Genomic DNA, 25,447 nt, shown 5'->3' with positions numbered 1-25,447 from the left:
TTATCGAGTGGAAAAATTTTTAGCTTGTTTATATTATGCTAACATAGCTGTGTCGCTAGCGGTCATGTAGCACATCATTATATACCAGCTAGCCCAACTTCAGTAACCCTACAAACGTCACTGCTGTTTAGTTTTCTGTCTTCATTTATGCTGGAAGTGATAGCAGAGCTGTACGTTTTAATTTGTTTCCAAAACCCCGCAGTCAGGACATGCTATATTGTATTTAGATCGAGCTAACTTCCTGCTAACTTCTAACTCCGTTAAATGTTGTAAATTCCGTTTTCATGGATGCCTGGATGTTAAACTCAATTGTTACACCTGGTAGAGCAGAACGCTGATCATTTTATTAAAGATGAAAGACTTTAGACAGTTTTTCAACTCTCAGTAATACCATAGTGATCGTTTGATATATGGACCTGCAGCGGAGTTTAGGCTCAGACACGGCTAGTGACGTCAGACTGAACAATCGGATAGGGAGGGGAATGTCTGATTGATTTCAATTGGCAAGCTGGACAGGTGCAGGCTCCACCAACACGTTCAGATTAACAGCTCTAAAAAAATCACTTGCTTGATCAAATGTACAAGTCACCACCTTATTTTTGATTAATATTTAATCCTGCTGTAGATACATATAGTTAACTGTGTCACTAAGCTTTTTTTTATTTTCTAAATAAATATCATTAATAATAATATCCTGTCCTTGATTAGTGGAAGAAAATGGAAGTTTTTACGTTGACTTGTAATTCTGAGCTGTTATATGTGAATTCTAGCTGTTGTGGTCTTTTTTTTTTTGTATACTTTTTTAATCCGCTGTAAGGAAATTATTACTCTCTGCATTTAACCCATTCACCCAGTGAAGCATTGGGCAGCCAATCCAGTGTCCGGGGAGCATATAATTCTGATGGGTAACATTGTTCTGCAGAATAAGTACTTTGGATTACTTTTGATAATTTTTGTACAATGTCCAAATATTCGTTTTTTTATGAGTGAGCTTTTCAGAATGTTTTATTATATGAAAATGTTTTAGAGGTGAGAAACATTCAGTAACAGTGCAGCAAGAAACTTTCAATTTTAATCCTGTCCAATTTGTCTTTTTAAACAGTGGAAGGGTATTTGTTTTGATTTTTGTTGTTGTTTTTTATTTTAATTTTTTTGAACTGATATTTTACCTTATTACAATGTGATTCTTTTTTTAAAGCTTCGATAACATACATACACACACACACACACATATATATATATATATATATATATATATATATATATATATATATATATATATATATATATATATATATATATATATATATATATGAGAGAGAGAGATGTACACACACACACACATTTCTGTTGTTTGTTTTTTTTCATGTTCTATATAAATAAAATAGACTTGACTGACATTTTCACAATTCATGTTTGAGATATTTTCTTTTCAGTTCTAATAATATAATTGATATCACACAATTCAGTGGGCTAAATATAGTCCTTAATCAATCAGTCTATAATGACCAAGACCACTTTAACTAATGCTGAAGAGTCAACATGAGTTAAGACTGAAACATTATTCTTACCAGTGTATGAGCTACCTGGTTCCTCTCTGAAAGGACTGTGATAGTGAACTCTGTCTCTGTGCTGGAGGTCTGTGTCTGTTTGAAGGAGTTCCTTCCTCTAGTCTTAATTTTTGTTTGTTTGTTTGGGGGTTTTTTGCTGCTCATTCTGTAAAAAAACATTTTTTCAACAGACAATACTGTTTTCATACCTCTATATGGTGTTTTCTCTGCTCTCTACTTTCTATGTCTACTTTCTGATGAACAGGAACATATTGAGCTTAAAAAGAGAGAGACAAAGTGAAGCACTGATTTTTGCGCTAGTATTGATCCAATACCAGCATTGGTATTGATGCATGTCTACTGACAACATCATGCTGTGGAGATGTTTTTCAGCAGCAAGACCTTGTTCAGGGTTGAGGGAAAGCTCATGGGCACAGCATATAGAGATCTCCTCAGTGAAAACCTGTCCCAGTGCTAAGGACCTCAGACTGGGCTGAAGGTTCACCTTCCAAGATGACAGTGACCCTAAGCACACAGCAAAGGCAACACAGGAGTGGCTTAGGGACAACTCTGACTTCATGAATTTGGTAACTGTGATAGAAAGTTACCAAATTCTTTAACCAGGTTAGTGAAAGACAGGAGAAGAAAAGGTATTTCAGAAAGCAGCTGATCTCAGACCTGCAGAACGTCTGTTTTAAAGACTTACTGTTGCAGCTGCATGAAGAGGACATGAGATTTTCTCTTGACACAGTTAAATAAAACCTGATGAAGGTCAAAGGTCAAAACTGGTATGTTGAACTCAAAACATTAATCTGGAATTCTTTCACACATTTTTTTGCTAATAGTGTGTTATTTAGCATAAAGTATTTCAGAGTTATTCATACCAAAGTAACCAGAGAGGATCATGTATTTTTAAATATATAACTTTCTCCAGTAGATTTTCTTAGTGCACAGGCTGTGGTCAACTGTTCTGTTCTGCTGCTGCTGCTTTGAGGTTCACATCTCTTTGTGGATTTACTCAACTGAATTGAACAAGACGTCAGCAGATGTTTCATGACTTGTCCTGGCTGATTTCCATCATCCTCTACACTGACAGTATACTGTTTTAGCTTTCTTTATTTTATACGCTATACAGTTGGTATGAAGGTGGAATTCAGTCATTCAGCATCATCATCCTAAATTCATCTTATTCTCTGCTACACTTGATGTAAAGTAACTATGGTAAATGGCCTGTATTTATATAGCACTTTACTAGTCCCTAAGGACCCCAAAGTGCTTTACATATCCAGTCATCCACCCATTCACGCACACATTCACACGCTGGTGATGGCAAGCTACACTGTAGCCACAGCCACCCTGGGGCGCACTGACATGACCATGAAACCACAGCCACTGTGCATTAGTCAAGCACACTGTTCTTTACTTTAATCCAGCACAGTACAGTACATTGTAGAAATCCTTTCTACAGTCACTGGTTTGGCTGAGTCTAAATACCAAGACTGAATGGTCTATCTACAAGTGCACACACTTCTTAGCAGTGCAAAGCTATCAACACAAACAGCAGTGTAGAGACGTCCAGGCAGCCAGCATGTGTCTCTGTAACCAATCAGAGAGCTCCTTACATCTCACAGCATGGCTAATATTCTGCACTTTATTTCATTTTTTCCATTCTGGAAAAAGTCACTTGGATGAGTGATGACACCCTTCTCCCACTGAAAACTCTACCTACAGATGAACAGAATCACCTTTTTGGGATTTTACTCCATTGTTTTACATAGACAGCACTCATGTTCTATATTTCTATATACAGAGTTGCAAAAGAGGAAAGCTGTACAACAAAAGTCCTTCAGGTTTCTAAATTTATGGTTTTGATTGCACAACAATCTGTACAGTCTCTTTAGAATTGTCACCTTTTCTGCCTGTATATAATTTTTATTTTATTGCTTAAAAGATATTAAAATTACAACATGATTACAAATTACATGATACATTAAGAGAAAAACATCTGGATTTAAACCTTTTTTAAACCTTGGTTGTGACGCCCATGAGTGGTTCTGATTCATCTGTAGCTGTTTTTGTGTAAGTAGGACATTTTCTCCCTCTCACAAACACACATACAGACATACTTGGTAAGTTCACAGATTTATTGTATTCTGTTCAGTAAAACTTGTCTGACATTTTGACCTATTTGCATATCGTTTCACTGACTGTAGGGCTCTGAGAAGGAGTTTTTTAGACTCCACAATTCAGTGTGAATTATGGTGAGAAATTGTTATTTTGATATTCTTGTGTACTTTTATGGTAGAATTGCAGTGAATGTTGTTTTACTCACAGCTATTTTCAACTTTTTTATTACTACTACAGTGGCATTAAAGCAGTAGTTGACACAAACAGCTGGACAGTTTTTATACTGAGGGTTTTTGGTAAACAAATCTGTCTGTCTCTGTACAAACTGTGCCCTGTGTTGCATTTTCATTTGTGTCAGATTTCACCTCATAACCCTCAGATTGTTCCATGAATACCTCACAATCTATTGGTGCGTGTAGGTAGGCAGCTTTAACATCCATCTCATATGAAAGCATGTTTTCTTGTGATGCTTTTGCATCAACACTCTAATACTAGTCAGGTTAGCAGCAGGGGAAAATGTTTTGTCATAATTACACGTATCTTCTGACTGTATCCTTTAGCAACATATCGTGCCTTGTATTTTTCAGATCCGTCAACATTGTTTTTGACTGTGTATACCCATCTACCCCCCACTGTCAGAGACATGTCAGTTTGTGTTTACGCTCTACTCTTGTTTTAGTCTAGAACTTCACCAGTCTGTGATTCTGTACCTTTCCACTGTTTGGTTAGTAGACCATATAGGCTGGACTGTTTTTGTCATATTCAACAAAAATTCCTTTCTTACACCTTGAGTCTAGTTTCCTCTTGTTCTGCCTGTAGCCATAACACACTGACCCAAATTTCGGCATCTTGGAAAGGTTTGGCCTTCTTCCTGTCAGCATTAAATATGGTGTCTGTTTTGTGCATCTCTTAAAGCATCTGTTCCTCACTACAGCTGCTGTTTGGTAACTCTTTCACTATTAGCATAATGGATTGGATTTATATAGCGCTTTTCAAGGCACCCAAAGTGCTTTACAATGCCACTACTCATTCACTCTCGCATTCACACACTGGTGGAGGCAAGCTACGGTTGTAGCCACAGCTGCCCTGGGCAGACTGACCAGAGATCACGCCATCGGCCCCTCTGGCCAAGACCAGTAGGCGGTAGGGTAAAGTGTCTTGCCCAAGGACACAACGACCGGGGATCGAACCGGCGACCTTCCGGTTACAGATACGCTTCCCAACCCCCTGAGCCACGGTCGCCCGTAGCATATACCTGGCCATATCAAAATCAAAATATCATCGGTGAATGATAGTGCAAACCTATATCCATCTCTGGACTCTGGGTCTACTGGTCCAGCTAGATCTGTATGTTCGCCTTGTAATTGGAAGGTTGCCGGTTCGAGGCCCGGCTTGGACAGTCTCGGTCGTTGTGTCCTTGGGCAAGACACTTCACCCGTTGCCTACTGGTGGTGGTCAGAGGGCCCGGTGGCGCCAGTGTCCGGCAGCCTCGCCTCTGTCAGAGCGCCCCAGGGTGGCTGTGGCTACAATGTAGCTTGCCATCACCAGTGTGTGAATGGGTGGATGACTGGATATGTAAAGCGCTTTGGGGTCCTTAGGGACTAGTAAAGCGCTATATAAATACAGGCCATTTACCAACTCTAGGGCAGCTTCGGCTCGTGCGTCAGGCTTCCTGTTCCTAGTCTGAATAAACTTTCCCTGTATGCACACCTCACAATGTATGACAGATTCATCTGTTTTACCTTTGATTGTCATACTATCAACAACACCTTGTAACCCACTCCTGAAGACCTTCTATGACTCTGTTGTGGCTTCTGCTATCTTTTATGGTGTGGTCTGCTGGGGCGGCAGCATCTCTGCTGGGGACAGGAAGAGACTGAACAGGGTGATCCGAAGGGCCAGCTCTGTTCTAGGATGCCCTCTGGACCCAGTGGAGGTGGTGAGTGACAGGAGAATGGTGGCTAAGCTGTCATCACTGTTGGACAACATCTCCCACCCCATGCAGCAGACTGTGACAGCACTGAGCAGCTCCTTCAGTGGGAGACTGCGGCACCCACGGTGTGGGACGGAGAGATTTCGCAGGTCTTTCCTCCCCACTGCTGTCAGACTCTACAACAAAGACTTTAACTAATCAAACACACACATCCACACATGTGCAATAACACTAAGTGCAATACTCTTTTCTGACATCGTTGTATTTTTACTCAGTTGTATACAGCATTTGTATTCTACTTTTATCCTATTGTATATTGTATTCTATTTTATTCTACTGTATATAGTATTTTATTTTATTATATTCTGTACAGTTGTGTATTGTATTTATTCTTATTGTATTCTAATTTTTGCCTCATAACTTTTGCACTGTCCACTTCCTGCTGTGACAAAACAAATTTCCCACGTGTGGGACTAATAAAGGTTATCTTATCTTATCTTATCTTATCTTAATGGCATCATAATTACAGTGCCCTAGTATTTCATGCCATGTTTACATGTCGTAACAACCCTTACACTGGTCTTCAACTTCAGCGTTTACTGTTTGTAAGTAGTACAGTCTGTTGTATTCATATATTGGGAACCTCGTACCATCTTTATGTTGCAGGATGTCTTTTCCTTGCTTGAAGATCACAGTTGCTCCATTGGAGGTAGCTGCTTTCACAGAGAAGATGTCTGGTGGGTATGAGGGGATGTACAATGCCTATTTCAAAGTTGTTTTGTGACACTGTCCCCTGCTATTCATCAAGCAAAACTTTGCCCTCTCCTCTTTGCTCTGCAACTCAGTTGCACTTCGTGCTGTCAGCCAACTCTACGTAGTGTGTCTTGGCCTGGAAACTGTCGTCGAATTTTCTGAACTTTGTTATATCTGTAACAGTATGCAACGTTGTAGATCCTCCTCATCATTATTGTGCATGTTAGACCGCCTCTATTACCTGTTGCTTGCAAATGCCTGTTCATGATAACTCAGTGACTTCTCACTTCTCCTAGCAAATTACTCTGAACCTTCAAAGGAAACTAGCTTACCTGGAAATCTGCTCACCTGTTGCTTGCAGAAATCTCCACCTCAACTTAGCTCTAACACCAGTTCTCTGTAACCTGTCATAGAAAGGACTTACCTGCTCACCTGACTGGGAGCTTTCTGAGTTTGTGTGCAGCTTCCTCCCACAGTCCAAAGAGCAGTTAGTAGGGTTAGGTTAAACAGTCATTCTAAATTCCCCATTAGTGTAAATGGTTGTCTGTCTCTATGTGTTAGACTATAGGCTCCTGCGACCCTGACAAGGATAAGCAGAACAAGATGGATTGATTTTATGTGTTCTTTAATAACCATTTGATAGCATCTCTGGTGTAAATGTCATAGGGATCACTTTCTCAGGAAGAAGAGTCATATGACTCGTGAAACACACCTTTTAGATTGGTCAGATGTTACCAACACCACTTTTATGTGCATGTGCAGAGGAAACCTCAAGCTTCAGGTTATTAAAGTTGGAACTAATGTGTTTTACTGACTTTGATTTTAGAATTGTCAAAACTTATTGTGGGTGATTTTAATTTCCACATTGATAATGCTAAAAGAGTAGAATTCTTGGAACAGAGTTTAATACACTGAATCATACGAACAGCAGGAAAAAAATACATACAGACATTTAGCAAGAGAATTACATAGCAGAAAGCAGGCAAAGCAAAACCCCGGGGTGTACAGCCTTAAGCACAGACAGTAGAGCAACACAGAGACGGACAGAGAGTAACAGCAGAGGGGAAAAAGTGCTGGGGGTGTCCTCTGGTCCCCTAATATATAGGGACCAGTATCCCCGCCCCCTGCTGCTGGGTAACTTTCCCAAGCGCCCAAACACAGCAGCAGGGGTCAGGTAGAGGCCAAGGTCTTGGCCAAAGGCCAGTCAGGACTCTGACTACCCCTTGCTCTGGCTTATCACAATAGGTCATGACACGGTCAAACATCACACATTAATCCTAATTACTAAATCTTACACAGCAAGTGGCTGTGTAAGAGCATTAACTGCCCCGTTACTGTAAAACCTTAATAAACCTCGGTGAAGCAAAATGTCTTGTGCTTAAGACTCTACATGAAAGTTAAAATATATATGTTCAGTGCACATAGATATATAGTGTATATAGTTACATAGTTATACATATCATACAAAAATCCACCACAGTTCTCATGGTGATTTGTAGTTCTTCAACTTATTGTGCATTTTTTTAAAGAGCTTGTTATTCATCCTGTTTAAAAGAAAAAAAACTCTCCTGACCCCTCTCTCCTTTCAGAATTTTAGGCCAAATTTCAAAATTGCCCTTTATCAGCAAAATTTTAGAAAATTGGTGTCCAACTACCTTTCAGAAGTTTTTAAGACTCACATTTTTAAAAAGTTTCAGTCCAAGTTTCACCAGATGCAGTTTACTAAAGCAGTTCTTCTTAGAGTTTGAAATTATGTTTTAATGCATAGAGATGCAACTGAATAATCAGTCCTTGTATTCTTGGATCTCACAGCTGCTCACTTTGTGTTTAAATTGAACAAAACTGTTATGGTCCTGGGTCGGTGACTAGGGCTGGGTATCGTCACTGATTTCTAGAATTGATTCGATTCCGATTCACAAGGTCCCGAATCGATTCGATCCACGATTCGATTCAATTCGATTCGATTCGATTTGAATCTGGGAAATGTTGACAGTCAGAAATATTATAATTCAGATCAGTACATTTACATATTTTTGTATCTATGAAAAGGAAGCTGACACACGCAAGACTTTATCAAAGGTGTAAGCATCACAGCAGATGCCTTTGTGTCAAAGCAGCTGAAGATAAAACACAGAAAAACATGAAGGTGATTTTCCTGGCCTGGGATTTTATACAAATATTCTGCAGTACATCAAAAACGAAAGAAAACCATTAATGAACATATGAACATTACCTCTGACGTTACAGCGGTTTTATTAGAGACACAGCTGAGCGTTTCGCATTTCGCATAATTTTAAAAAGTTTAAATTTGTTCAGTATTGAACGGCAGAAATTAGGTTTTCTTTTCGGAAGAATGTAAAAGGAAACAAACAGCCGACAGCGCTGTAAATAACTGTAGACTTGTGCGTAACAAGCAAGCGAATAATGCAGAAAACAGATTTTTAGACGGGAAACTGTTGTTGAAGTACAGAGAGAGAGAGAGAGAGAGAGAGAGCTGTGCATGAAGTGTAATTTTATCTGGTGGAAGCAAAACAGCAAAAGTCAGAGTGAATTCATGACGATGTTTATGTGAAGTGCAGTTTGGATCTTCTTTTGCTGCTGGTTCGGTCAATATTGTTTGGAGAGAGATAAACGAACAGCTTTAGAATCGGCGCAAAAAGGCCGTAAACAGAAAGCGCGGACCTGCCGACAGATCAGAATCAGCGAGCTGTCGGCTTTCAACCCCGACCGTGTCCGTGCAGTCAGGTGAGAAAGGCGACGTCTCACTGATTCTGATCCTTGGGTCCGCGCTTTGTGTTTACGTCTCTGTGCAGAATCCGTGTACCTGCTCTCATTTACTGTTTTAGCTGTTTGGTGGTTGTTGAAATTTTGTGAGGTTTCACCTGAGATTCTGGAATTTCGGGCAAAATACATTTATATTAAAAAATCGATTCAGGATTTTAATGAATCGATTTCACGTTATCCAAGCCAGAATCGATTTTAATCTATTATAAAAACCCACCCCTATCGGTGACCCAGTGTTTTTGTACTTTTTACTTTTGATTTCATCATGGATTGTGACTGTGGTTTGGTTTCTGTCCTGGTGTTTCTAGCTCCCTAGTTTGGTGGTACTTCCTGAGTTCTGAGTTTTAGGTTTTGTTATTTGACTTCCCAGTGTTAATTCTGTGCTCCCTCTGTTCTGTGTCATCCCTGCCTGTGTATCCCCCCCAGTGTAGTCAGGTCTCTGTGTAAAGCGCGTCTCTGAGTCTGTGTATTCGCGTGTGTTTTGAGTTTCCTGTTTTATTGTGAAAGTCTGTGTCTTATGCCAGTGTGTTCAGTTTGCGTTTCCCCTGTCTCGTCTTGGAGGGTGTGAGAGTGACAGTAACACTGAGATTGTTTTGAAATCGGATTTCATGTAATTTAACATGCTACAATAAAATAGATGCGACAAATACACAATCCAACCTGTTGTTTGCCTTTTATTTTTTTTAGTTCAATAACTCAAAGCTTGAGATGAAAGAAAGTTAAATCTTGCATTTACAAACAATGGTGAATGATGACTATAAGGTTAAAGTAAAGAAAATTAAAATTAAAAAACAAATCAGACAAAGAAAGTGAATGTAAGTTCTGAATATGGTTACTTACTCTGATAAGAAAACTTTCACAGGTGAAAACTGAATATGTAAATACCTCGGAAATAAAAACAACATTAAATTCTAATGATTTTTTTAGTCTTAGTAGAATAATACCTCATACAGACTCAGGTATCTGTGAGAAACATAAATGTATATTTGAAAAAAATATAAAATGACAACAAAACCAAAACAAGGCACATTTTGAGCAGATTCTTTTTCATTTCAGGTGTTAACTGCAAACTCATGTCAATGTGAGCAATAGTAAAAGAAATGTTCTCGTATTACGGTATTGTAGAGGCATAGTAGCTAATGTACATTAATCTACATCATAACAGTGATCTGATATCACATTATTGGATGTGTTCTCTGCACTTAAAGAATAGGAGGAAGAATGTAATTCCTCTTACTAGCTGTGAAACGACATTCTGAGACTTTTTTCTGCCTGATCTCTTGTGATTTGTTTCCAAGCTGAAGGGATATCAGCAGGTATTGCACTACATTTTTTAGCAAAATCATTGTTGTACTTTGCCATTATAAATTTCCAGTAGTCTGATGCTTCAAGGCTCGCATCTGGAGGGATTTTCCAGTCTTGAAAAATTTCCTTGTAACGCTTATAAGGGTGCCATTCATTGTTTGTAGCACTGCATCTAAAGCTGTTGTCACTGATCACGAGAGAGGAGCATATGTCAGTGACAAGTTTTTGTGTTCCTAGCCACCTGTAGTTACCCAGACCCTCTGGCCGATGCAGTAGAGCAAAGTGCTCAGTATGGCCTCCTCCTCCTGCGTCACAGGAAGCTTTGCAGAATGGACACTGTTTGCCACAACCAACCAGTTTGTTAAAAAGCTCATTCTGGGGATTCATTTTGAGGTGTTTTAGTTTCATTTCAAAGTTCAATGTTTGGAATTCTGTTCTGAGATCTTTTGCCATTTTATCCACAGACACTGTGAGCCAGCGAGCAAACTGTTCCTTGTCAGCATTGTTCAGGATCATGAAAGCACCAAGAGCATCCTGGGAAATGACCAGTTTATCACCAAGTTCTTTACAAATATCTTCAACAAATGTCTTCAAATCATCGCTCTTTCCTGTTTTTGCCTTGTTGATTGCACCATTTATGTGTATGACGCATGACTGGAGACATTGGTCCTCAAACTCAGACATTATTGACGCAGTTGAAAAGTGCTCCACTATTTGTTTGTGAATCCACATCTTGACATATTTCTCATATGAGTCAATATAGCTCACATAGTTTTTAAAATCATCCTTTGAGAGTAAATCCAGTAAAACTGAATACTGGAAGGACATTCGATTGCTGAACTGCTCACATGTCAGCATTTTATCAATGATGTTAGGACCCAGGGACTGACTGATAAAGTCTACAACAGCAGGCTTCAAGCATCGGTTGGTGAATTCTTCTGCCTTCTTCTGACACTGGTCTCTTTTATTAAAGATGTCTTTGAAATCATCACAAAACCTTTCCTTGTTTTTCATCAGACATCTGTAGGGATCATTTGCTTGGATGAAATCTTCGTGCATTTTCTGAAACTTTCTGGCTGCAAATCCACAGATGTGCTGTTTCAGAGAAACTTCAAACTCGATGTCTGTCCTAACATCTTGATTGTTTTGTAGTTTCTCATCAATCATGTGTAGGATCTCCTGGATGTAAGTGTCAGTGTAATTGTTTTTTCTTTTTACTGTTTCACTCACAAACTGAGTGCAGGTATCTATGATGCTGTCAGCCAGTTTCCGTACACTCATTATGTGATCTTGAATGTTGAAAAATTTAGCCATTGCATGTGTAGCTCTGCGAAGTAGGTTCTCACTTGTATATTTGAAAGGCTCTTTTCCACAATCCTGCAGACTTTTTTGACTTAATAATTCACATGCATGACTCCCCCTGTGTGACAGATTGATTCTCAGGTAGTGAGATACGCTGGTGAAGACATTTGTTGTCTTTTGTTCAGAAAAAGAAAGTTTCTTCAGAGTGTCATTCCACATCTTGTGAAATTCATTTTCCAGTTCTGTTTCTCCCATTTGGATATTCTTTTTCCGACATTCATCAATTAGTGCACAAACTGCCTTTTCAATCTCCTTTGTATCATTCTTCTTAATTTCATCAAGTTTTATCATTCCCTCTCTGATTTCTGCTGCTGCTGTGAGCTGATTAAACGCAGTTCTCTCCATTTCACACCGAAGGCTCGTTGCACTGTTTGAGAATTCCTCTCTGTATCCTTCTACAAGATAAACATGACCCTCTGTTTGCTTGAAATACTGTGTCACATTTTCTTGAAGTCTTGTCTCCCACGTGCACAGCACTGTGGAGGCTTCACTTTCCAAAGATGTGAGAAATTTTCTGATGTCAGAAAAGCCAGATTTGTCTGCAGTTGTACCAAAATTGGAAATTCTTGTTTCTGCGTTTGTTACCCAGGTGTACATTTCTTTTTTGAATTCCCACTCCCATTTGTTGAATTCTGTGCAGAGTCTCATGTATGCATCAGCTACGAGGCTGTTTCTGAAGCTGAAGATGAAGTTTTCATGTTTTACTGCAGTCCACAGACTTGTCATCCACTCTTTAAACTCAGAGATATCATTAGCAGATGACTCACAGTTTCCCAGCAGGTGGATGATGTTTTTCTTGAGCTCATATACAGCCTCACTGTACCCTGCATTGACTGGGGCCATTGGTGGGTTTCCATTCCAGAGTCCAGGAATGTACCAGTTCCCAGTTTCTGGACTGTACTCCATCACATCAGTGAAGCTCTTGTTCTCCTCTTTCTTTTCCATTTTGGCTGCTGCCTGGGTCATCTCATTTAACTGTTCCAGGAGCAGTTTCCTGTCTCGTGAGTTCTTCTCATGGGCTGAAACATCGGAAACATTCTGGTGAACAAACTGACATTTCGGCTTTTTGCCCACCTCCTTCATCCTGAGAAAAGCATGCACAACTATTTGTAGGATGTCCTTCATTTCAGTTGAATTCTCCATTGCAACATTGACAATGGTGACATCACTCAGCCCCACAACAAGTGTAGCAAGCTCATTGTCGTGCTCATAGTTGTTGTCCAGTTGTGCAAGTTCTGGTGACTTTAAGCCCTCAGTGTCAATGATCAGCATGAAGTCACAGTTTAGGACTTTTTTCATGTCTTCATTGATTTTGATGAGCAACATAAAGGCACCTCGAGTACATCGACCACTGCTGACTGCAAACTGCACTCCAAACATGGTGTTAAGGAGAGTGGACTTTCCTGTGCTCTGAACTCCAAGAACTGTGACCACCAGGATCTTTCTGTTTGGAGACACCAAGTCACTGAGCTGAGAGAGAACATCACTCACCCATCTGAGAGGGATGTTGGATGCATCTCCATCTACAAGCTCAAGAGGAAATCCATCAAGCAACAACTCTGCACACAGTTTGGGCAGATGCTGCAGCTGTTGACGTGCTGGATCTGTTTGTGAAAGGGACAGTGAGGCTTCATAGATCTGACCCATTTCACGGAAGAAGTGTTCAGTCCCCAGTGAGCTGTTGGAAATTTGTCTGTCAATCTCCTTTATCTCCTCTTTGTTCTCAGAGTTCTTACATTCTTCTTTATATTTCATCCGAAGTTCAGACATTTTTGTACGAGACAGGTTATCCAGGTTCATTCGCATCCATTTCAGGAAATAAAACCTCTCTGTTCCTGGGCTTGATATTGCATTGATGAAACATGTCATAGCTGTGGACATGTCATAAGAGTTCTGCCTTTTCCTCAGTTTTTCTTTCTGCAGCTGAAGTTCACTTTTGTAATCTTCTATATTTTTGGAGCCAACTTTTTTAAGCCGAAATTCTTCCTTCTCTAAGCAGGTCAGTTCTTTCCATATTTCACCTTGCCGTTGAAGCTGATCTTCTTTGAATATATGGATATCTTGAATTTCTTCAGTGATGGCTTCAGCATTTGTCTTTGCAGTCTGGCACTCTTTTGAGTCTTCATCAACCAGGATTCCCAGTTCATGGGCAATGTCTGCCATCTGCTCTATTGTCATCTTCATCTTTGAGTTATTAACCACATCTGTGATTGTTTTCCTCAGATCTTTTACCAAGTCTGCATCATTTTTACTTTTTGTCTTAATAATGATGTTTTTAGTCAAGCCCAACTTGGTTGCTACTTCTTTTAAAGCATCTTTACTGAAGCACTTGCTCTCATAGTTACCCACTAAGCACACCTTTGTCTTATGCTTTTGGTTGCTAAGTAGACTGCACTTAGAGAAATCCAAATAGTCAAAGAACACAAAAACTGCTGCAGATGTCTGGCACAGAAAGGAGTATTGTGTTTCAAATGAAGCAATGTCCCCACGAAGGTTAGCTACAGCCACTGGCTGACTGAAAATATCAATGTTTGCTTTTCCACAAGGAAGATACCAAGTAATTTCAGTCAGTCCGTTGGATATTCTTCTTGGACTGTCACCACACTCCATGTTGTGGTGAACAAAGGTGTCATGGTGTTGCTGAGAATTGCTCAGAAGCTTATTGAGAATCTCTGACTTGGACAAGGAGCACTCACCCAGTCTGACAAAAGAGATCATTGGAAGTTCAGAGAGAACGATTCTGTCTTCAATGAAGCCCTTGGACTCTGACAGAGACTGGGGTCTGTACTTTTTAACAATGTCTCTCATGGCCCACAGCATGAGTGTGCACTGATTGGTGTCACAATTTGGAAGCAGCAGAGGAACAGAGAACTGACACATGGACATTTTCAGTGCTATTTCCTGCTGTAGGAAACCATCAGAACACAGAAAGAGAGTAGTGATAATGTCCAGGGGATTAAGCATATCATCTGAGTTTGATCTTTCAAACAGATCATCAAACTCTAAGTTTGAATCCTGTGATTCATCATCAGAATCTGATTCACACAGTGATTTCACATTTCTAGCTGTCACATTAACCATCATCAGTTTCTTTAGAAAACACCATGGAAGGTCTGAGTTACTCTTGACAGGTTGATCAGTGATGGTCTTCTGATCAATCTCAAGTATTCTGCCAAGTGTTAGCTTCTCTCCGTAGTACTGTTCAATGTCCAGATCCTTCATTAAGTTTTCCAGCTTTGTCACTGTGAAAATAAACACAGAACAGAACATATAGAACAGGGTCATTACTTTTGGTTTAACATTTGAGGGACGTTATTATTACACGTCACAACGAGCTTTCAAACATCAAACTACACTCAACAAAAATATAAACGCAACACCTTTGTTACTGCTCCCATTCCCCATGGGATGGACGTAGAGACCTAAAATTCATTCCAGATACACAATATAACCATCCCTCCCAAACAGTGGTCACAAATCAGTCCAAATGTGTGGTAGTGGGCACATCTGCCATATTGAGATAATCCATCCCACCTCACAGGTGTGCCACATCAGGATGCTGATCTGACATCATGAGTAGTGCACAGGTGTACCTCAGACTGCCCACAACAAAAGGCCACCCTGGAATGTGCAGTTTTTTGCGCTATTGGGGGTCTGGGGACCCAGAACCGGTCAGTATCTGGTGTGACCACCATTTGCCTCATGCAGTGCAACACATCGTCGCATGGAGAGAGATGAAAGAGGCAAAACTGTGTGCCAAAGTCAGAGGTTGAAGTGGTCAGTGGTTCTTTTTGTTTTTTTGGCACAGCAGTGGAACACTATGTCAAAAGTTTGCACACAACTTCACATTTAATGTTTTTTCTTTATTACTTATATTTTAGATTCATCAAAATAGCCTCCCTTTGTTTTTATTACTGGTTTGCACAATCTTGGCAGTCTCTCGATGAGCTTCATGAGGTCGTCACCAGAAATGTTTTTTTGTTGGCCCCTTTGCCTTCACTCTGCAGTCCATCTCCATCTCATCCCACTTTATCCTCTTTCCTACTCATTTTTTTGTTTATAAGCAAACTCACCTTCTACAACAGATGCAACAGAAAATAGAGCTATTTTTTATTTTCCTTCTTTTTCTCTGATTCAAGCTGATTACATTGATTAGAATAAAAACTTAGACTGAAATAACATTTGTATTCCCATCTACTATTATTTTATTCTGACATTAAGTCTCTTCTCATATTTGTTTCTCAGGTAGAGCAATGATTTTCCTGGTTCCAACTGACCTGGGGTATGTTTAGTGATCTAAAAGTGTCGGTGTTCTTTACATCTCACAGATCATGGTTCAATGAAGAATTATCACCCATTTTCATTTAAAAAAAAAAGTCTTTTAAAACTTTTTTTAAAATGTACTTTGGAAGGACCTTCAAACAAATACAATAATTTTTTATGACATTGATTTTTTTAATTATTTTTTTTATTTTATATTTTACAATACTTTTTTAATGGAATAATTTTTCAGATCTCTCTCCCATCTCACAGCACTTGTCTCTCAATCATCAAATCGTATTACTCTGGACAAAGTACAAAGTCTCCAGAGACACTATGGCAAAAACAAAATATGCCTCTGCGTCCCACAGACTGGCTGTTAATTCATCCATTGACTTATGGACCCAAGCCAGCACAAGAACCCCAAATATCCATTCTTTCAATTCTCTCCCAAAAAACACCTTTTTAGATTAGTCATTCGAGAATGATTTTCTGTATTGAGTTGGGCATGAACAGCTCAAAAGCTGACTGATGTCTGTCACACGAGTCACTGCCATTCATGCTGGCCCTGGCATTGTTTTTATTATATTTTGTGCAGACAGTTTTGCCTGATGTGTATTTGAGGATGATGACCACTATATTCCACCATTTTCAGATGTGATTGTCTTGCTTGGAGGGATATGGATAGCAGTTTCCTTATTTGGTTTAGAATCATTAGATTCAGAATTAACCTCAAGATGGTCTTCATCTTCAGACACATGTTCCTCCTCTATGATCAAAGCTGAGTTCCAGAGCCTCCAGGGCTGTCAACTGTGTATGTCTGCTGTGTGTTTGTGCTCGGAGTCTCACAATTTCAAAGAAACGAGCAGTGTTAGGTCAAATTGACCAGCGCGTGTGTTGATTACAGTTTTAAAGCCAAGTATAACACATTTCAAATTCAAAAATACTTGAGACACTGAAGCTGTACTTCAACTTTTACTAGAGTATTTTTTAACACTAGTATTTGTACTTCTACTTAAGTACAGAATGTCTGTACTTTTTTAAGTATTTTGTGGTTTGCTCCATTTTCCAACAGCTATGACTCGCCTCTTTTTTTTACCTTTGTTTCCAGATGTCTCAACAGACTGGCCTTTGAGGTCGTCCATTTCATCGGAGCCTGAATAATGTCCTCTGGTCTCACGATTCTGTGTGTGAAGCAGTTCATGTAGTTAGTCTCAGTTGTTGTTAAAGCTGCAAGCCGGCAACACGTCAGTTTGTGCAGTTCTGCAGAACAAACAAATTGTATAAAGCTGATTATTAACACCCATATAACACCTGAACATGGTGTTGAGAGAAGGATGTTATGTTTAATAAATGCATTTCTAGTGTTGACTTCATTTTAAAAAACAATTATGAGTCCCTCGCTATAATGCGGTTCACCTTTCGCAGCCTCGCTGTTTCACTGATTTTGTTTGTGCAATTTTGCATGCTTTTTTTTTAATAAACAGTGGATTATGTTCTGTGTCCCGATTGATTGATAATGGTCTACAGCCAATCTCCTCCGTACCGTATCTCCTGTACAGTACAGAATGAGTTCAGCTTCTCAAATTTACATAAATCTTCAATCGCTAGCAGTGTGACTCTGAAGGGCTGTACTGTATGTTTATAAGTTTTCTCCCCAACAAACACAACAATGTCGACGAAACGTTTTGCACCGTCGAAGGCACCTGCAGTAGCACCCAAAAGGCAGAGGAAGATGCTAACCATCGCACAAAAAGTTGGACTTCTGGACATGCTAAAGGAAGGTAGAAGTTACCGTATTTTTTGAATTATAAGTGAAACAAAACAGTCAGATAAGTCAAACTTTACTCAACTTATTCTTCTTGCTTCCTCCATTGATTCAATAATGTTGAATTCTCTGGCAGCTGCTCTATTTCCATGTTCTGGACCTGAAAACAGGCTTTGATCTTTGGTTTCATTCTACAGGGTGGGCCATTTATATGGATACATCAAACTTATTGGTAATGTCACAAGAAAAACGATGGTGTGCTTGGTTTCAATGTAACTTTATTCTTTCATAAGTTATTTACAAGTTTCTCTTTGTTCACAGCCATTGACGTGTCGAAGAGGTTAACACGTGAGGAGCGGATCGAAATTGTGTTGATATCTGGTGAACGCAGTAACCGGGTCATTGCAGCAGATTTCAATGCAAGACACCCTACGAGACCACCCATCTCCCATGCTACAGTTAGCAAACTGCTTGCTAAGTTTCGTGAAACTGGTTCAGTGTTGGATGTGCCAAAATGTGGACGCAAGAAAACCGTCACTAATGAAGAAACATCAGTGGCTGTCCTATCTTCATTCAGCAAGAGCCCACAGCGTACTGGAGAGTGGCATTAGTCGAACATCCCTTCGGTGGATATTAGCTACTCACAAATGGCACCCTTACAAACTCCAGCTACTGCAGCATCTCAACGAGGATGACCCAGATCGGCGCACAGAATTTGCAGAATGGGCAAAACAAAAATTGAAACAGGACCCTCAGTTCACGCAGAAGATTTTGTTCAGTGATGAGGCAAACTTTTATGTGAATGGTGAAGTTAACAAACAAAACCACCGCTATTGGTCTGACACTAACCCACATTGGATGGATCCCTCCAAGACTGTTGGACCAACAAAAGTGATGGTTTGGTGTGGTATATGGGGTACAACGATAGTGGGTCCATTCTTCATCAATGGAAACCTCAAGGCCACTGGATATTTGAAATTGCTACATGATGATGTGTTTCCCTCTGTATGCACTGAAGCTGGCACGTTCCCCGAGGTTTTCCAGCAAGATGGTGCACCACCACATTATGGCTGCCAGGTCCGAGCATTCCTAGATGAACAGTTTCCTGGAAAGTGGATTGGTCATCGTGGGCCAGTTGAATGGCCCCCAAGGTCTCCCGATCTGACACCCTCAGACTTTTATCTTTGGGGTCATCTGAAGGCAATTGTCTATGGTGTGAAGATACGAGATGTGCAGCACCTGAAACTACGGATACTGGATGCCTGTGCTGACATTTCTCCTGCGGTGTTGTTATCAGTGTGTGAAGAGTGGGAGAAGAGGGTTGCATTGACAATCCAACACAATGGGCAGCACATTGAACACATTTTATAAGTGGTCAGAAACTTGTAAATAACTCATGAAAGAATAAAGTTACGTTGAAACCAAGCACACCATTGTTTTTCTTGTGACATTACCAATAAGTTTGATGTGTCACATGGCCCTCTTCCTATTAAAAAAGTTGTATCGAAGATGGCCGACTTCTAAATAGCCACCATGGTCACCACCCATCTTGAGGAGTTTGCCCCCTCACATATACTAATGTACCACAAACAGGACTTTAATATCACCAACCATTCCCATGTTATTACGGTGTATCCATATAAATGGCCCACCCTGTATAATACTTGACTTATTTTTCTACGAAGGTTTGAACTTTGAGGGTGTTTGAACAAGAGAGAAAAGTGTGAAATTGTTCATGCCTGTCTGAGAAAAGTGTATAAAGTGTGCAGTGAGGGGTTTTACAGCCTTAAAACATCAATAATGATTGTAAAAAATAAAGCTGGCTACTTCGCAGATTTCACCTATCGTGGGTTATTTTTAGAACCTAGCTCCCGCGATAAACGAAGGACCGCTGTATTTTAGAAAATACATCAAATACATCAAAATACAATTACCCTCCACATATTATCTTACATGCACTTATTTAATGATGCACAACATATCATCTTACCTCCATTGTGGGTGCAGACTGTCATCCAACTGTTGTTCTAAATTACTCAGGCTCCATCTCTGAAAGTGATGAGAGACAGGTCTAAGTCTGTATACTCCATGGACTATATAGCATTTTACAGAATTCAAGCTTTACAAAAAAATTCAATCTGTTTATAACTTCACCAGATATAAGAACATCAAGGCTTTTCTCTTTCTTTTTGCTTTGCAGGAAAGCCTACAATATAATTCGGCTCAGTGAAGTACCTGCTTGTTCCTTTATCCAACTTGTACACTAAAAATTTATCAAGTACAATGCAAACCAAAAAGGTAGTTTACCTCCAAAATAAAATGGAACCCTTTAGAACATAGTATAAAATAAAGTATAAAATATGAAAGTAGGAAAAAACAACATGTCCAGAAGTGGGAAGTAAAAGTATAAATACTTCATTACTGGACTTAAATATGATTTTCAGACATCTGCATTTTACTTAACAATAAAATAACATAAAAGACAATCCTACTGATGTATCAATCACTGTTGCTTACCTCACATGCCAACATGGAAATTTAATGCTTAGCTGTAATTTTTAACAGATGCTGGATATAAACATGATGTATGCTGATGAAATTATGCTTTTTATGTATCATAAAATGTCCTGCAAAACAAATTGAAGTAACTAACTTTATGTTATTCAAAAGTTGTATTTAAATAACAGACAGTACAGGCTAAAGTGGTTAGCTTGCAGTACTGTGATGATGATTACAGAGATGCATTGGTGCAGAATATATGTGATGCCCACAGTTAGTGTTAGATTACACTAAGAGTAGCAGACATCTATATAAATTTAAGCTGATGTCTTTACTAGTTTTATACTATGTAGAGGGCAGAAAGTAGCCAAGACATGGCATTCACAATAGAAATAATTGCGACTTATTTCTGAATGATTTGTTTCCCCACACTGTTACTACAACACCAGATTTTAGGGTTTCCCCATACTAGGGTTGGGTGATATGTAAAAATTTTCCAACAGACAATCTTAAGTCCAATAATCGACGATGGGCGATATATTCGCGCATGCGCAGACTTGGGTCGGGTGCATCCTTCGTGGCCCACCATATCCCTGAATTCATACCGCGGCCCAGTTTCCAACAATGGCGGCAGCTACTTAGTTTTAATGTTACTCTTATTACTCTTTCTGGGTCACAAAATAAATTAAGATATTTTCAGGCGAGAATGTAGCTGTGTAAACTTCAAATATCTACTCGGTTTATCAAGACATCACATATTTGCAAACGTGCTCAGACGTGTTCGGAGACACATAGTACAATAAGCGAGGTACTATTTTTTTTTTGCCACGAGTTCATAGTAGCTCATTGCTGCAGCGTTGTTTGCTCCCCACCTACGTAGGAGGCGGGCCTCTAATCCATTTGATTGGTTAATGCTGTGAAGGGCTCTATTCGACTGGTCAAATGTGTCAAGGGGTTTCTTTGTTTGGTAAATTCTTAAAACACGTGTGTAAACATTTTAGGGTACTCAATTATCGCAGTTTACGCTGTGTTTTGCGATGGGCCCATCGCACAGGCTGATATCGTGATGACAATAAATTTTCGATTTATTGTGCAGGCCTAGCTGGGTATCGTCACTGATTTCTATAATCCATTTGATTCCGATTCACAAGGTCCGATTCAAATCAATTTTGCCTCAGACAGTCAGAAATATTATAATTCTGATCATTTATCAGCACTGACACTTGTGAGACTTTATCAGAGTTGTAAACACCACAGAAGATGTCTTTGTGTTAAAGTAACTGAGGATAAAACACAGAAAAACATGAAGGAGATTTTCCTGGCCTGGCTACTTATAGCAGATAACCTTAAAAATATTCTGCAGTAGAACAAAAACTGAAGAAAACCATGAATCAACATATGAACATTACCTGATGCTGCTGAAGTGAAGCAGAGCAAAGTTACAGAGGTTTGATTAGAGACAGCCAAGCGTTTTGCAATTTCGCATATAATTTTAAAAAGTTTAAATTTCTTCAGTATTGAACAGCAGAAATTAGGCTTTTTTGTCCGAGGTCATTTAAGTTAGAAAGAAAGAAAGAAAGAAAGAAAGAAAGAAAGAAAGAAAGAAAGAAAGAAAGAAAGAAAGAAAGAAAGGAAGGAGGCCGACAGCGCTGTAAACAAGGTGAGTAGTAAGCAAACAAATAATGCAGAAAACAGAGATCTGGGATGGGAAACCGTTCTTGAAGTACACCGAGAGAAAGAGCTGTGCATGAAGTGTGATTTTTATCGTGGTGGAAGCAAACCAGCAAAAGTAAAAGTGAATTAATGATGAAATTTATCAAATGTGAAGTGCAGTTTGGATCTTCTTTTGCTGCTGGTTCAGTGCGTTTTGGTTGGAGAGAGACAAAACCTGCAGCTCAGAGTCTAGCACAAAAAAAGATGTAAACACAAAGCGCGGACCCAACACATCAGAATCAGTGGGATGTCGGCTTTCAGCCCCGACGGTGTGTCTGTGTACGTGCCATCGGGTGAGAAAGCCGAGAAACAGAAAAGCTGATTCTGATGCGTTGGGTCCACGCTTTGTGTTTACGTCTTTGTGCAGAATCCGTTTACGTGCTTTCATTTGCTGTTTTAGCTGATTGGTGATTGTTGAAATAGATTGATTAGAATAGATTTGTTAGCTTTAACCTGAGCTTCTGGTGTTTCTGGCAAAATACATTTATAATTAAAAGTCGATTCGGGATTTTATGAATCGATATCGCTTTATTCAAGCTAATCACCTCCCACTATCTACCTGCACTTTCAAACGTACACACGAAGGACTACAGGAATATCTGGACCACGGCCAATCAGAGAGGTCCCGCCCCTGACTATCTCGGATCAAAACTTTTCTTAAGTAACCCAAAAGAACTGATTGGCTGACCTGGAATCCCTGTTACCCATAATTCCAAAAGCATCAGACATGACTGGAACAGGTCTGCAATATTTTTTAAAGTTATTTTCTTTTTAATAATGTTCCCCCAAAGTAGGATTATTAAAGTTAAATAATCTTTATTGAATTACATAAAAAACTTATTACTTATCCCTTACATATACATACACTTAATTGAGAACACTCATAGCACTCCAGAAGTCCTAGTTGAGCAAAAGTGACAGAAACACGTGGTTCCTCTTATATTTTCTCCTGCAGAATAGTGATGGGTCGTTCGCGAACGAAATGGCTCTTAGAGCCGGCTCTTTGACGTGAACGACGCGAGCCGGCTCCTTATCGCGAGCCGTCATGTGGGTTTGTTTTTTTTTTTTTCTTTCTCTCACCCTCGCTCTCTCGCACTTTTTTTCCGCTTCACTCTGCACGCGAGCCTTGTGCTTTATGCTGGGCAGAGGGGGGAGGGGCGGTAGTTACACTCAGTAGCACAGGAACAGAGCCAGAGAGAGAGAAAGAGAGGCAGGGACAACAACATTAGAAAGGTATAGTAATCATCCACAACTATTTTCGGTTGCAGATGATAAAGGATTCAGAAAGTTTATTCATGCGGGCCCATATGACAGAGAATATGCATCTTCTTTTTGTTTTCATATTATAATTTATATTTAATTGTGTTGTGGTTTGCAGTGTTTTGTGTTGTTTTCACTTTAAATTTGTAAAAGGAAAAAGCTGAAAATTTAAATAGTTAAAAGTTGAAATGTGAATAGTTGATTTTTGTATTATATGATTTATTTATTACATTTTATGTGGAGTGAATAAATAAAAGTATATTTACGGTGGCCCCTAGAGACAAAGCACATACAAACTTCAAATCACGTACGAACTCTGAAGCACATACAAACTCCAAAACACGTAAAAACACGTACAAACTCAGAAGCGCGTAAAAACTCAGAAGCACATAAAAACTCAAAACACGTACAAAAGACAACAGAAGTGCTCCAGGATGCTAGGCGCAGTGTTGAGCTTTTGTTACCTAGTGGCTACACAAGCCAAGAAGTACCAACAACCGGATTTGGTGTGTGGTAGTAACAGGTAAATGAACTTTTTTTTAAATTATTTGAATATATATGAGTGCCTGTGTATAAATACACAAACAATATACACATGCTTTCAATTGTGTAATTTAAGTGATCTAGTAGCTCTGCTTTGGAAGTTCAGTTCATGCTAGAAATGTGTTTTGGAGTTTGTACGTGTTTTGTCTCTAGGGACCACCACATATATTTATATATAAACATATACAAATAAAACCACTTTTTTTTACGTTAGTAATTCCTTTTGTGCATAATTTTATATTATTGTTAACAATAAATTAATTAAAGCAACAAAACAACCTGAAGATGTCAGATGTCTATTCATATTAATGTACAGAATTCACCTGCTTGCTGCTACTACTGCACATTCACCCAGTGTATATACTATATATATATATATATATATATATGATGTTCTTCCTCTACACCCCCCCCCCACAATTTTTGCACATGTCGAGGAGCGTGTCAGGCCACATTTCACTGTGTGTTATACTTGTATAACTATGCATGTGACAAATAAAGAACCTTGAACCTTGAACCTTGAAGAGCCGGCTCTTTTTAGTGAGTCGAACCGAAAGAGCCGGTGCTCTAAAAAAAGCCGGAAATCCCATCACTACTGCAGAAACGATTCAAAAAGTTAAAGTCTGCTTCCTGGTTGTGTCACGCTTGCTGTACGAGAATAAAAAAAACGGACGCTTCAGTGAACAGATTTGAAGTTTTCCTATCGTGTACTCAAAATCGGCCTTTAAAGAATGAATTTTCATGTGCTAACACATATCTAGGTGTAAGACAAAAAAATTTTTTTTCATTATACAGCATCAACAACTACAAATGAATTATATTCGTACACGAACCGGTGAGACTTACACATCTGCATCACTCTATTTTCGTGTGCCGAACGGTTTCCATTGTGTAGATACGACAATATTTTGTATCTCCGAGAGAAATCTGAAATATACCATAAATCAACGAGACTGTGATCACACATCCATCATTGAGAGAATGATCTATGATCACAGGGGAAAATCCTAATCAAAACTCTAAAAACGAAACTATGGAAACCCAAGTAAAGCTCTATGCGTGTCATGTAACATACCATATACACATACCAGACAAAACAACATCAAAAAGCTACCCACCTTTGTATTTTTCACCCCTTCAGGCTCTTGTTTTCTCCTTCATGCAGTAGATTTACAAGCAAACTTTTCCGTTACTGTAGAGCACAGAAGCACATTTCACTCGCCTTCTAGAACACTCCTGTTACGCGGTTTGATGAACACTTTCACTTCCGGTTTCATGACCAAGCCACTGCACTCACCCTACAGTTTACACCAATGACTGTACACCGATGACTCTGACCACTGACACCAATGAAAAACTACTAAAGCGCAGTCTTCTCTTTCTGTTTATTCTGCGCTGTTGCAGATCTTTACTGGAGGCAAAGTGAAGCTTTCTAAAGGATTGAAGCTTGTATAGAAAAATGGTTCATTTCTCGAAGCCAATACTATTTAGTGCCCTCTGGTGGTCAAATATATGAAGAGCAGCTTGACTCTACAACTTGAAATTAACTGCTTTATTACGACTGCCGACTCTTTTATCAGGTGAATTAAG

General features: G+C 39.3%; 1 protein-coding gene across 2 annotated transcripts; it reads right to left on the bottom strand.

Moving 5' to 3' along the window:
* Positions 1–10,258: 10,258 nt before the first annotated feature.
* On the bottom strand, positions 10,259–25,090 carry LOC146636798 (up-regulator of cell proliferation-like). Of its 2 annotated transcripts, none has more exons than XM_085351060.1 (4): positions 24,976–25,090; positions 19,833–19,891; positions 17,174–17,337; positions 10,259–15,056 (listed from the first exon to the last, which is right to left on the bottom strand). In XM_085351060.1, the coding sequence occupies exons 3-4, from the start codon at positions 17,217–17,219 to the stop codon at positions 10,384–10,386; spliced, it is 4,719 nt and encodes a 1,572-aa protein (XP_085207186.1). In that variant the 5' UTR covers positions 17,220–17,337; positions 19,833–19,891; positions 24,976–25,090; the 3' UTR covers positions 10,259–10,383. The 2 variants fall into 2 exon arrangements, with proteins under 2 accessions (XP_085207186.1, XP_085207185.1); XM_085351059.1 differs by having other exon boundaries at positions 17,174–17,258.
* Between the last annotated feature and the right edge of the window lie 357 nt (positions 25,091–25,447).

This window comes from Diplotaxodon limnothrissa, linkage group LG3 (genome assembly GCF_057381915.1).
Source record: "Diplotaxodon limnothrissa isolate DT_005_m linkage group LG3, D_limnothrissa_male_GT1.1, whole genome shotgun sequence".
Classification (NCBI taxonomy): Eukaryota; Metazoa; Chordata; class Actinopteri; order Cichliformes; family Cichlidae; genus Diplotaxodon; species Diplotaxodon limnothrissa.
This window is presented reverse-complemented; position numbering and strand designations above follow the sequence as displayed.

Coding starts and splice junctions, on each gene's coding strand:
- LOC146636798 (XM_085351059.1), bottom strand. Junction 15,057..17,173: donor TGAGACATCTGGAAACAAAG/GTAAAAAAAAGA, acceptor TTATTTTCACAG/TGACAAAGCTGGAAAACTTA.